Raw genomic sequence first — 14,568 nt, 5'->3', positions numbered from 1 at the left:
ATTTACTCTCTCAAAAAAAGAGATGGCCAAAAGAGGCCAGCGATAGGCATAAAAAGTTGTAAACTGCAAGAATGAGATAGTCTACTCAGTTTCTACAAAAATGAGAACACTGTGACTCAAGCTAAATCCGGAAACAAATAAGTCTCCTTCCATTCTTACATACACCATAATGCAAGCACGGCAGCTTGTAGTGAAACCTATGTCAGATGCCTACACATCCACTGAAACAGAACTCAGTCTGAATATGGAGAATCACAACAAAAAGGCAAGCTGATGTATCAGCATTTAATAAGTTTGTCCCTGCAAAGGATAAAGGGAAAACCAGGAGCAAGTTTACTCATATCATTGCTGGTAATAGTCCCCCCCCCCAAAAAAAAAATGCACTAGCAATTTATGTACTATTCTTGCTCTTCAAAAGTGCAATACATATATTTTTTGACTGCATACACAGAGTAATATTGCTCAGACTGCATGCAAAGTCAGAAGGTCTGGTTAGTACTGGTACCTGGCAAACACACTTAAGGCTTTTAGATGGCTTAAAGAGTAGGAATCTTCAGGAGGTTAGTTACAAAGGCCAAATCTTTTAACACGGCAGAATTAACTTGCAATCATTTATTGTTTTTAATTCAATGAAAAGTGTTAAAAGATGGTATCATCTTTAGTGTTATACAGGCAATGTGGTCAAGTGCAAGCACAGAACATCTGGCGCTACTACAACTTCTGGGGAGCAATTCCCCCTGTGCAGCTCCTGGTAATTTCAGTGAGGTTTGCACAGGAGAACACCCCAGCAGATCTTGCTTAGCTAGCAGCATGCCCAGCAAAGGCAAATATTGGCTGTAGTTTTAAGTAAGGAGTTGACTAAAATATAAGGCAACAAAATAAGACCATCTACTTCTCTTTTTTTAAAAAAGAAAGACTGGGAAAGGGTGTTTTTTTTTGCTTCTAAAATCAAGTAGAAACTAGTATGTACAAAAGAATGGTACAACTTTGTGAAAGTCATATTTGTTTTCCCTTTAAGGCAATTTCGAAGTATTTATTATAATATGTAAACTCTTGAAGACCCTGGCAGGACTACCATATAAGCACAACACAACTTCCGTGGCACTGATGGGTGGCATTCAACTAAGTTTGACTTGGAGTAGATCCATTAAAATTTACAAACATGACTATGTCCAGATGTTCCACACGATCACATTTGCTAATAACCAAGTAGCCTTTTCATAGTCTTCTAGAGTTTTGAAAGTTTCTTCACAAACATGTCACCATAGAACACACAATTAAGAGTTCACTTCTTGCAATAAAGTATGGCAGTGACTATGGCCAATACTGAGCTAACCAGCATTTAAGGAGTTGAGGGAACATGATTAACACTCCTCTCACCATCTAACCAGAGACTACAGATAGCTAGCTCTGTGTGATCAGCGAAGCAATTCCAGGAGTCTTTATAGTAGCTGATCTTTTAAACTTTTGAGAAGTCAACTTCAGCCTTGTGTGGCCTATTTTCCCCACCACTAATTGGTTTTAAAATTTATAAAGCACAAATACATACTCCGATGTCTCAACTGTTACAGAATAATTTACCTGTGTTCAGTGATCTCAAGTATACACTCACTTAACATAAGAAGTGCTTTGATGGATTAGATCACAGCCAATCAATGTTTCTGCAAGAATCCCAGTATCATTGGTCCAACAAGCAGACCACAGCCTACCCTTCTGGCCATTCCTGCTCCATTTACTCTCTCTAGATTTTGTTCCCCTGAGAAATCCCACCAATGAAGACAGTCTACAATATCCCCTCCACCTGCTATAGCTAAAGGCACAGCCAGACATCACATCTTGGTAAGAGGGCAGGGAACAGCTATTGATCAAAGCTGGCTAGGGAAAAACATATCTCATCCCAGTAAAGCCAGACTTCGGATTTGCATCCTTTTATTCTGTTTCAGTGGGAAGCCAAGTTGCTACACAGGACATCAAAGCCTCGACCATCACTGGAAATCCTACACAGCTCTGTAAACTAGAAGGCTATCTTCAGAGCCATAGGGACTAGAAATTGCTTTCTGCCACCACCAATTCTGGGTAAAGGATTCAGCATCCTCAGAATGCTAAGCTTTAAAATGAAGGCAACCACCACCACCTGTAGTCTGGGTAGAATCCACATAGGACTAGAAACAGGTGGTCCCATAGAGAAACCGTAGCTTTAACTGCTGTCACTGGGGAAAGGCTCACTGAGAACTATTTTTGGTGGACTACATCTTCAGAAGCCAATGCATTTAGTATGGTACTTAGTGTTGGCTTTAGCATCCTAAAGCAAACGAAAATACATGGCAAAAGAATACAGGCCTTCTTGAGTTGCTGAGGGAAGGGAGAACTTCCACAAGTTAGCACTGAAGTGTAACCATTTGCTTACTTACCACACTTACTCTGAGGGAGACAAAGTAACTGAAGGCTAGGGATAAATTTCTGCTAGCAGACTTACTTTATCAGATTTAACTGCACTGGTAATTGCTGGATACTTGGGCATACATCCCACCCCCCCACTTGTCCTGATGAAGAAATATGCCTGAATGGAAACCACCAGTAGCCTCTTAAGACAGGAGGACTTCCACATTCATATCCATATTCACCAAAATTCTACCATTCATCTCTGCATCAGTTAGAGCCCTTTAGTAGGTTTATTAACAAAAGGCCATAAAACTGACAATTCATTTGACAGATGCTGCTGAAGAGCTGATGTGTTGTATGAGGGCTTAAGATCCTTGACTTCTTTTCTTAGGCTCCAGGCACCAAATGGCAATGATCTTTTTATTATCGAAGGCCTGGTCTGCCTCAGTAATCTAAAAGGCAAACATTCTGCATCACTTAGCAAAGTGAGAGTCCTGATATTCTGGTTATAAATGTAAAGTACACCACGGTTGTAATTAATACTGAAGGAGGGGAATTATTAAAACCACCAGTAACATTAGGAAGGACATTAATTAAAACTGTGTGTGTGTGTGTGTGTGATTATTAAAACCAACATTGACATTAGGAAGCCCCCAGGATACCAGCTACAGACAGGCAAAAAAAAATGGAAAGGTGAACAATGCCTCGTAATGTTATCTACAAAATGGCACTGTTTTGCACTATAAAAGACGTGGATTTCCTTAAAAGCTACACTTTGTCAAGGCCTAGCCCACAGCATGAATGTAAGTCAAGGGAAAATACTGATTAGTCTAAGCAAAACAGAGTGCCTTGAATCAAATGTTTAAGAACAATTGACTAAAGACAGCATCCTATTTACACTTGTCTGGGAGTAAGTTCCAGTAGCTCAATGTTCCATTGAGTATACATGCATACAATTGCACTGTAAAGGCAGTATTAAACTGAACTGGGGTATAGATAAAACCACTATTTACCATAGAACTTGCAGTAATGCATTCTAATACCACTATCTGTAACGTGTTTTTAACATGTATATACTTAAGTCACATTATTTATTCAAGCTAAAGGCAATCTTGGGTGTAATAAAGCTAGCTTTGTTCATGGACCTTATCCATTATACAACATTAAAAACTTGTAAACTGGAAATAAACAAATTTAGGAAAAAGATAAATGTTATCCCCCCCCCCCGAAAAAAAGAACCAGTTCAAAAATGTGTTCCTAGAAGACACATAAAAAATATTTTCAGTGGAGTTGATGATTATTAAATATGCGTATCAAGGAAAAATAAAATCCTGAATTCTCAGTTTTCTTCCCAACTTGGCTGTTTCCTTAATATCAAAAAATCAAAGGACGAGCGATAAAAAACAATGGAATTGGTCATTGGTAGAAGAAAGCTAATGTGTAGTATGTTCTTACAGTATCCACACTGGAAGTGTCTGTAGAATTAGAAAATGGTCACTAAAGTTATGGTTGAAAAAACTTCTTTGGCACTATGAAACAGAAGAGATGGGATTAAGAGGGGATCCCATCTGGGTGAGTACTTTATCCAGCCACTGCAGAGGCCCATGAAGATGGATTTCTATCCAGCATGGAGTGCTTGTAACATCTTGCCGATGATATTCCGCTCCCCATCCCTACAAAAAATGGGCAGACATTTAGTGTATATCCAAGAATCGCTCTTAAAACAGCCAGTGTTGATTAGTCTAGTAAATTCATTAGAAATTAAAAAATGAGTAACACCCCTCCCCTCAAAAAAAGAAGTGTGACACGTCAGAGAAAAGGGAATACATGGTACCTTGGGTTACAGACGCTTCAGGTTACAGACGCTTCAGGTTGCAGACTCCGCTAACCCAGAAATAGTACCTCGGGTTAAGAACTTTGCTTCAGGATGAGAACAGAAATCGCGCGGTGGCGGCAGCGGGAGGCCCCATTAGCTAAAGTGGTACCTCAGGTTAAGAATGGTTTCAGGTTAAGAACGGACCTCCAGAACGAATTAAGTTCTTAACCCGAGGCACCACTATATAGGTTTATGGAGTGACGGCAGAATACCATATGCTTCTACTCCTCCCACAGAAAAAATCCTACTGTTCAGTAGGATTCCCGGTATACGTTGTCTACTAGGTTTTGCAGATGGAGAAAAATGACGGTTTATTCAAACGAAGCCTCATCCTATTGGAAAGGCCTGCAAATGATGATTGAGAGAATGCATCTGTCCAATTGACACCTGCTTCAGAGCCTGTTACACCGACAAGGAGGACAAGCTTGTTTGAAATACAGGCATCTCCCCATTGATGCACACTCTATTTGCACGCAACCAGAAGCAGTACCCAGAAACAGGGTCACTTGGTCAACCAAGCCCCACAGTCCCTTTGGCTCCCCCAAGCCAGAGAGGCAGCAGAGCTGGCCCAGCTGATGTGCTACTCAGTTAACCAGCCCAGCTGACGCGTGAAGGAAGTTGTGCAAGCTGTTGCCACTCCGACTCACACAAGCTGGAGGGGTTGCGGGACTTGGTTGAGGAGGACTCTCTAGGGTGCTCCCCGCTTTACACAATTTTGTGCATGCGTATGGGGCCCCAGAACAGAACCCCTGCATAAATGGGGAGTTGCCTGTAATAATGCATCCAAACTCCCTCTGCATCATTCCCCATTCTGAGGGACGGTGGGTTACTTCTGTGACTTTTCTAGATTACATATGCGGATGAAGCCCTCAAAGCCACAGAAGATTTTCCATTAAAGTTATTGTCCTGGGGAATATACTTCAAAAATCACTCAAACACACAAGTTATAGCAGGTTCACACACGCCCACACCCCTTACCTTCACAAAACTCATCCGAATTGTGCACATTTTGGTGAGCTCGTATACTGCCTCAAATCCATGATTGACCGACTGAGCTAGAAGCTGAGCAAATTCCTGGTTGTTAAAAATTTTCAGGCTGCAGCCGCTAGGAATTTTGCAGACAGTTGTCGGGTGAAATCCATGATGGTAGTTGCAATTCCGACTCTGTACAAATATGCTGCTGTCACTCAGGCATTCGGCATAGACTTCACCACCAACATAGTAGAGATGGACACCTGGAGTCAGGGGAGTGAGAGAAACCCAAACATTTAACAGGGTTATTTGCAGAAATGTTACAGATGTCAGAAAGTCTAGCCGAGTTCCTATTTTTAAAAGGCTCCAGTAGGAATGGTTTCCAGTTATTCTAACACATCAGAGTATACTTGCATTTCTGCCACTGAATATCAGCCACTAGATGTCCTCCTTCCATGAATCAAAGAGTAAGATTCTTCAACAAATAATTTTTTTAACCGAGATTACCTAAATATTGCTGGTAATCTATTACTAGGAAACTGTTATTCAGAATCATGAGCCATTTGGCAGTTTAGATCAAAGCATCTGATCAGAAGGCTGCAATATTTGTCTTTGGTGTGCAATCTGTAGAATTACACTATATGTGGATGTGGAGATTTGTTCACTGAAAATGCTTCTTTTAGAAACATTAGGTGGTATTCAGCTACATTTTACTCATAGGAGACCCACTGAGATTAATGACAAAGTTAGGTGAAGGAAGATTTCTTATGATCATACAAAGCACATTTCTATATTACCTTTTCCAATGTGTCTCCTGGTGTTTTCAATTGTTGAGTTGCGATTGACATTGGAGAGCAAACCTAAGCAGAACCTGTTCTTGTTATTAGAAGGATCTGTAAAACCGTCTACTAAAATACTAGTGGAAGATGCAAGAAATGCCTCCCCAACTCGATTGTTTAATTCATAATACACAATTGAACACCAGTGCTTGGGCTCTTCATAGGCCACAGGGTGAACATCTATGAACAAAAGCAAAACATACGGATTTCAGTATTCCCAACACCTAAAGCAATAGTCTCTCCCATACAGTAATAGTATTAATGCCTTTATTCGTAGGAGCTCAAAGAGTTTCATGGATACCACCTCCAAAATATTCCAACAGCTCTGCAAAGTAAGCTAGTCCCACAAGAAAGATGGGGAACCAAGTCTCTGATGACAGTGGCATGGCATAGTTCATGTTCACAAGCACTACATTACGCCAACTTGGGAGCATGAAAAATAATTTGTTTTAATCATGCTGAATTACTTATTTCTTTAGGCCACAGCTCAAGTCCATAAGAAATGGAGTTTCAAGAACGTGGCCATTTAAAATGCCCACACTTAGAAACAAAGACAGTCTTTATATATACACAATTAAAAGTTATTAGTTTGGCTGACTGGTTGTTCACTGAATACTGAAATATTCAATACATGCAGCAGTTTATTCTGAAATGCTGATAACCTGGTCCAGCATTGGGCTCCTTTGGGAGGAAGGGCAGGCTACAAATATTTTTTGCTCCACCTATGAAGGTCCCTCTGGTGCTGCTCTGTCCCTATCCCTGCAAACTCACTACATATCCAACCCTCAAACACTAACATCCTCAACCCATAACACAATTACCCATGGCTGAAAAGCAAAATTGGGTGCTGCCCATCCAAAGCCTTCAGTGCCAATGTGCTTTTAAGGGGCAGGGATAAGTGGCCAATGGAAAAAGAAGCACTTTTGATTGGTAGGCTATTCTCTTCACTATAGAATTTCAACTGCACAATATTGACAAGTCTACAAAATGCATTGTTCACCTCACCTCTACTGGAAATATTTGGCATTATCTGAGAGATCATATTATTGCTTGTGTCCATAGACTGTGAATTATCTTGCCCCATTTGATCTTCAGGAGGCATATATGCTGGTGGTGGTGTATCTGCTATAAAGAAAAATAAGGAATTTGAGCAAAGTGAGAACATTTAATCCAGCCTAATCACAGCTCCTGTTACCCCTACAAAATCAATTGTTCCTCCTACTTCAGGGTCATCCTTCTTTACTACCTCCTCGCTCTCCACCTTCAATTTTTCTGCTTCCTTTGAAATCTTTCTCTATAAATAAACTGCTTTCTAAATAGTTGGTTGACCAGATTGTCAGTGTTTCTTTCCCCTATGTGCACATGTACTTTCCCCACTCTACAGCCCTCTGGGCCACAACCTAACCAGTAAGTCTTGCCTGTCTCATTCTTCCTGCTCTAGTGATCATCATCAGGAGGGCAGTCTTGGTCAGGTTCTCACACTGAGAATACTGAGAATAATAATAATAATAATAATAATAATAATAATAATAATAATAATAATAATAATAAAAACAATTTTTATTTATACCCCGCCCTCCCCAGCCAAGACCGGATTCAGGGTGGCTAACAACCAATAATAAAAACAGGTTGATTAAAATACAATTTAAAAGATTAAGATACAACATTAAAACATTCCCCCCACTTAGCTCTTCACCTGTATAATCATTCTTTTGATCTCTACATATGGTGAGACACTTCCTCGTGGATCTGTTTTTAGCTCTCTTGCTGCTCCCCCCAGGTGTATCCCATTTCATGAGTTTCAGTGCCATCTATAGGCTTCTGATAGTGTTCCTCATCTTTACCCTGAATTTCCTCCCTTCATCAAATCTCACATCTCCAAGTACTTTTCATATTTTGGTTTGGATGCTTTGTCAACACCTCAAGTTCAATATGTGGAGGCCAAACTTCTTATCTTTCCCCTCAAGCTCTCCTTTTATCACCTCGCTCTCCATGTCCAGTGACATTATCGCCATCTACCCTGCTGAATAGGCACATAGCCTTGGCTTTCTCTTTGACTTCTCTCTTCCTTTACCACATAATCCGCAATTTAGTGTATCACTGCTGTGCAATGTTAGTGCTCCCTTTGTAACATTACAGAAAAAACAAACAAAAAAGAGTCGTCCTTCTCTGTCACCTCAGCAAAAATTCTGGTCCATGCCCTGGTCTTTATTTTATTATCTGAAATGTTTTTTTGGGTGTTTCCAAGAGACATTCATTACAGTGCATATACAACAAACCAACTTTTTTTTCTTTATAAACCCAATACAACAACATAGTAGACTGAAGCGATCATCAAGTCGCAGCACAGGTGTGGGGAACCTTTCACCCTTCAAATGTTACTGAATTACAATTCCCATCAATCCCCTACAACATGGACAATGGCCAGGGATGATGGGACTTGTAGTTCACTGACACCTGGAGGCTGAAAGGTTCCCCACACCAGTTTTAGCAGTTCATATCCACTGGTCTTCAATACTAACACTAGCTAATTTCAAAAGCACCCATGAGTTTGTGGAGGAACCATTCATGGGAATCCACAACTAATGTACAGAGTGGGTCCAGGCTCTACTTTTATCTAGACTATGGAAATCTACTACTTCCTGACTTTCTATTGCTTCGACTTTGTCCTCTCACCTTTATCCAGAACTGTTATCTAAAACATTCACCTCTCTCACCACTCTGACCATGTGATGCCCTTCCTTGAATTTCTACACTCCCTTCCTGTTTATTCCTAGAGCCAGCATAAATTTCTCACCCTCATATTTAAACCCCACCAAAGCCTTGCACCACCTGATCTTTTTGCTTTTATATCCCAACAAACATATGATACCCACTCATTCAGCTTCACCATGCTTGGCCAACCTAGGAAGCAACACAACTTTTTCTCCCTCACATTTATGAAAGGAACCGCCTCTCAGAATGCTTCCATGCTATCACCTATTTTACTACATTCAAAACACAACACACTCTCAGAAACCCCACCTTTTCCATGAAGACTTTGGGCACAACCTCCTAGTTCCTATGTTCTCCATAACTAAAGTAAAAGTACATGCAATCTTCTCCTGCATGCCTCACTTCCATTCCCCTCTTTTTCCTCAATTGTCTCCCTAGTGTCGCTCTCTACATTAAGCCTCCAGGACAGAGATCTTTCCTCTCGTTGTTTGTGTAGCACCATGCATATGGGTCACACTAAATAAATAACAGTAGAATGGTTTATACTTTCTCCAAACTCTTAGTCTTGTGTCTTCTGTCCCACTACCCATTCAAATCAGAAGTGTATGCAGAAATACATAAAACACCAAAATTCTCAAATAGCTGAATTATTTGTTCTCTTTAATTTTCTTTAATTCCTTCACAAGATTACCATAGGTTCCGGCATGTAAGGTGACTTTTGAACCCCGGAGAATCTTATCCAAAGTCAGGGGTTGCCTCATACGCCAGGTATGGGCGGCACGGAGCAGAGCCCGCCCTCCGCTGCAGTGGCTCCAAAGCAGCAGCAGCGGGCTCAGCTCCGTGTCGGGAGAAAGCCGCCCGGCGCGGAGCTGAGCCTGCCCCCTGTTGCTGCCCAGCATATTAGGCGACTTGGCTTATAAGACAAATCCCCAAATTGCAGCTGCCAATTTGGGGGGTCGTCTAATATGCCCAGTCACCTAATATGCCGGAATCTACGGTAATTCCAAAGCTTCAAATGATGTGCCCATAATAAATATGACAAAATGCATATTAGGAACTCTGAAATGTAATTCTAACTCCCTCTGGCTTCATGCTACAAGTTTTACTTTTCAATTAAGGTCACACAGATAGGCTTTTACCTGGTAGCTGAAATGGACTAGAAGGTCCGGAACTGGCTGGCGAATTTGGATAAGTACTGCCACCTGGAGATGGTGGATATGGACTACTTGGAGAAATGGGAAATGGAGTGCTGTTAGGCTGCTGGAACGAATCTGGAAAAGTAGCATTGTGTGGCATGTGCGGTTCATTGTGACTCAGGTTCCTGAACTGAACCAGAAGGCTATGCTGTGGGTTGAATTCACTATGCCTTGGCACCAATACTGGAGGTAGAACTGAAAAGGAAAAAAACAATATAAACCTAAGATTAGTGTTTTTAGTTAACAGCCCTGAAGATGTCCGTTTGCCTATAGCAGTAGAAGTCCTAAGTGCTGAAGACACAGAGACAGAAGAACGTGCCTTAAGCACACACTGTCAAAACACTGGGAAAATCTAGTTGCATGTCCCATAGCAATCCAACAAGACAAGAGGTGCCTCTCACTGACAAATGGTGAACAGTGGGGGGGGGGGGACATTTCCAGGCCATGGGGCACATTGCATTCTGAGCAGCTTTTGGGGGACCACATGCCAGTGATGGATAGGGTCAGAGCAAACAAGCTTGCTTCTATGTTTATTATCAGAAATCATGTTTCAAAAAGCATAGAGTTTAACAGATGGACAATGCAAGGTAGACATATAGCATCAATGTTCCCCAAGACAAAAGAAACCTCAAGGACCGCCTCTCCCCATGTGGGCCTACCAGGACCCTGCAATCATCATGATGCCCTTCTTTGTGTGCCTCCTCCACAAGAGGTCCAGAGGGTGGAAACACAAGAACAGGCCTTTTCTGCAGTGGTTCCCTGTTTGTGGAACGCTCTTCCCCAGGGTGGCTCACCTGGCGCCCTCATTATACACCATTACGTGCCAGACTAAAACATTCCTCTTCAACATCCTTTATACTTTTAAATGTGGGGTTTGTGGGGAGAGGGTATTTGTTTGGTTTGTTCTTGGTTTTACTGTGTATTTTGAACTTGTATTTTTATGCTGTGAACCACCCTGAGATCTTCAGACGACGAGCGGCATACAAATTTAATAAATAATAATTTCACTTTGTAAGAGAAAGTTCAGATACATCAATCTTCTTCATATTCACCTGACAGCAAACCTATACGTGCTTTCCTGGGAATCAAGTCTCACTCAACACAATGGCACTATCTTCTAAGTAGACATGCACTGTAAATCACATTACAGTTTGAACACTTTGTGATGAAAGCAATGCAAAAATTCAAACACACCTGGGCTCTCTACCCTTTTGTAATGATATGGATTGATGCAGACTTCTTTCTGCTTAGATCCAAAAGGAAATTCACAAACATCCAACGGCTTCAGCTCGTGATGACTCTGCAGGTCAGGCCAACGCCAAACACGACAGTAAATAACATGAGGAAGGCCCTTGCGGTGAGAAACTTGAAGTCGCCCATCTAACGAACGAGGAATAGTAACGCATTTACTGGGTTGTCCAGGACTGCTCAGTGCTTTCTCCAGCTCCTCCATGGCTCCTTTTTTCTTTTTCAGTTTTTTAACCAGAGCATCGACTGCTTTTTCTGCCCATTTTTCCTCTTCATCGCCTTGTTTCCAGCCCAAAAGACGCTTTACAGCTGGGCTAGTAAAAGAGAACAGGCTGGCCATTGACGTCATTTGACAAGTGTTCAAGCAAGTTTTGGAACTAAACTGAAGATTCTCAGGCACAACAGCAGCTGGGTAGCTGCTGCTGTACAGCAGCAACTGGGTTCTTTCTTTAATCCAGTGAAGTTTCTTCTTAGGCCTGTTAGAAATAATTACAGTCCATTAGTTGTTGCCATCTTACCAGAGAGACTAAGACAAAGAGATATAGGCTAACCAGGAACTTATAAAGGCTATTCCATTTATATCACACACTATAAGGTAGATTCAGTAATTGGTTTTTAATATTTCCCATTTTCACACTACATAGAAGCCAAAAGGGTTGTATCTACTTCAGTCATGCTTACAGCAGACGCACGGAAATCAAGTTAAGTCATGATTTCTCTAAGCACGAATAGGACTGCAGTCCTAACCCCACTTAGGTGGGAGTGAGTCCACTAAATTCAGCATATCTTAGTTCTGAGTACAGTCATACCTCATGTTACGTCCGGGTTACTTCCGGGTTTCGCTGCTCGTGCATACGCAGATGCACAAAATGACGTCACGTGCATGCGCAGAAGCGGCAAATCGCAACCCACGCATGCACAGACGCGGGTTGCATTCTTTTCATGTTGCAAACGGGCCTCCGAAACGGATCCCGTTCGCAACCAGAGGTACCACTGTAGTCATGATCAAGACTGTGCTGTAAGTCTGAAACCAACCCCAAAGATTGATGTCCCTTATTGGGAGTTACATCTATTAGAAGGAAAGCTTCAATACATTGAGGGTTCAGAAGAACACTTGCCATTAATAACCAAGCACTATGCAACAGAAGTAGTGCAGTATAATGTGAAAGAACCAGTTTAAAAGTCACTTCTGTTCTCCTTATGTGTTTTAAGTCCTGTGTCAAACCCAAAAAAATGTATATTAAGAGCCGCGTTGGAATAAATGCCAATAGCTCATTGCTTCAAAACAGTTATATTACATATTAAAACAACACAGGTAACAGTAACAAATTGCTCCTTTTATATTACCAACAAGGACCAACTGCAACTTAAAAAAATAAAAAAAAAATAAAAGGGGAGTAATGATGACAAACGGAACTAGTGTGCTGTGGCAACATGTTGATAAGACCTCATAAAATCCCAGAAGAATACTCAACAAGTACAGACACAGACAATAGGCAGCTGGCAAAAAGCAAGCACTAAACAAAGAAAAAGGATGTCAATAACAAAGTGAGTTCCGGTTCTGCTACAGAAACTGCCAAATATTGTCTTTGGGACTTCTGATAAACCATAGCAAGTCAAAACAGCTAGCTTGCTCTGGAACATTTTCAGTCCCCTCCTAATCTGTAATACTCAGCAAAGGAAAGCTAGGTGCTTCCCTGTTACCTACCTTGTTACATATGAAAACACACATAGGAACAGCAGCTACCTGATTTGCTAGGCAAGGGAACACAGCAAAGCATTGTGCTCCCTTCCTCATCAGAAGGAAGCCACTTTTCAATATCTGCAGTCTGTCACCTTCATCTCTCCGGAAGTGGGACTGCAGTTTGCATGCCTAGACAAGATGCACACAAAGTGCACCCAGAAGCAGCACTCACCTGTATCGCTCACCATGCTTCCCTAGTTAAGAAAACTGATATGGGCGCCACGGTTGCTGCCAATCCCACGTATGAGCAATATGCCCTCCAGGCGTTGCTGGAGCACACACCTCCCACCATCTCTGAACACTGGCCACGCTGGCTGGGACTGCTGGGAGTTGGAGTCCCAACATCTGGAGGACACCATATTGGCTGCTCCTCCTATCGCATTACCACAACAAACCAAATGCAGGACCCAAGGGGAAAAGGGACGCGGCAATTTCCCCAGCCAACATCCAGCCTTCCTCAACAAGATGCCTCTGTCCTAGGGGTGCACCTTGGGGGCTCACACGCCTGAACACAGAAGCAAAAAAACCCATTGCATTTAGAAAAACGTGGGGTATGTATCTGGAGGAAAGAGAACGGAAATCCATTCACGGGCCTGGAGCATGCTTTGCACCCCATTTGCTGCAGAAAAAAGCTCCAGCCAATGCATTCCCCACAAAAAACCATTTTGTACGTTGCAGCCGCCCCACATAACGTACTCCTGTTTGGTACTAGCGCAGGCCGCGCAGCCAGGCTGGAGTCCCACTCGTGGGAGGGGGGCTGGAGGGGGGGGCTTAGAATCTGCCGGCCGCTTGCTTGCTTACTCACGAGGAGGCTCTTTCTCTCTTGCTTCCCTTGCGCGCGCGCACACACCACACAAAGGGAGCCTCCGCCGCGGCGCGAGGCCGGGCTCTGCGCCTTCTCCCCAAGCCAACTGCGGCTCCCCAGCCCGCCGCGCTTGCAGCGAGAAGAACCCTCCGCGGAAGCCGAGTTCAGGGGGGAGGGGAGAGAGAGAGCGGAAGGAACGAACGGAGGCTCCTCCTGCCTCCCCCCCTCCCCCCAACCCGTCCCTCCAAAGAACCTACTTACCGCCCGACGAGCGGCGAAGGAGGGCAGGAGAAGCCCCAAGCCAAGGGGACCACAGTCGGATCGGAGGGGGGGGGAGGAGGAGGAGGAGCCGAGCAGGCTCACGGGAGCAAAGAGCTCACGTGACCAGCAAGAGGCAAGCGCTGGCTGGCTCGGCCTGCGCTGCCACTCAGCCGCCTTCGGCCAGTGGCGTGCGAGGAGGGGAGGGCGGCAGCTCGCTGTAGTTGGGCGGGGGAAGAAGGAGAGGCGGCGTGGAGAAGCGACTAGCTTTCGCTGCCGCGCGCTTTTGGGTGGATAACGTTTGAAAGCAACAGGCGATTCACCTGAGGATACTTACTAGCACTTTATTTAGATCAGTACTCGCAGTTGCATATACATTTATATTATTATTTTTTTGTTTTTTAATTAAAGTTTTACAATCACAAACGTACAACATAAAGACAAGATTCCAGAGAATCTCCTGGACTTCCCTCCTCCCCTCTGTGGGTCCTATTATTAATCATTTCCTCCTGCATCTTTTATAATCAAATCTT

The 14,568-nt window shown here is 42.9% G+C and overlaps 1 protein-coding gene across 1 annotated transcript; it reads right to left on the bottom strand.

Moving 5' to 3' along the window:
* Positions 1–2,643: 2,643 nt before the first annotated feature.
* On the bottom strand, positions 2,644–14,148 carry SMAD5 (SMAD family member 5). The gene is made up of 7 exons (XM_053376865.1): positions 14,039–14,148; positions 11,175–11,704; positions 9,924–10,175; positions 7,075–7,194; positions 6,028–6,249; positions 5,237–5,493; positions 2,644–4,055 (listed from the first exon to the last, which is right to left on the bottom strand). Exons 2-7 carry the CDS (start codon positions 11,575–11,577, stop codon positions 3,912–3,914), a joined length of 1,398 nt encoding a protein of 465 aa, XP_053232840.1. The 5' UTR covers positions 11,578–11,704; positions 14,039–14,148; the 3' UTR covers positions 2,644–3,911.
* Positions 14,149–14,568: the final 420 nt, after the last annotated feature.

The sequence above is a fragment of the Podarcis raffonei genome, chromosome 2, assembly GCF_027172205.1.
Source record: "Podarcis raffonei isolate rPodRaf1 chromosome 2, rPodRaf1.pri, whole genome shotgun sequence".
NCBI lineage: Eukaryota > Metazoa > Chordata > Lepidosauria > Squamata > Lacertidae > Podarcis > Podarcis raffonei.
This window is presented reverse-complemented; position numbering and strand designations above follow the sequence as displayed.

Bases quoted from the DNA above. Each gene is read 5' to 3' on its own strand.
- SMAD5 (XM_053376865.1), bottom strand. From the start codon at position 11,577: ATGACGTCAATGGCCAGCCTGTTCTCTTTTACTAGCCCAGCTGTAAAG. The intron at 10,176-11,174 runs GTGTGTTTGAAT...TTTCCTTTTCAG, and splicing joins CAAAAGGGTAGAGAGCCCAG to TTCTACCTCCAGTATTGGTG. The intron at 5,494-6,027 runs GTAATATAGAAA...CCCTGACTCCAG, and splicing joins CAGGAGACACATTGGAAAAG to GTGTCCATCTCTACTATGTT.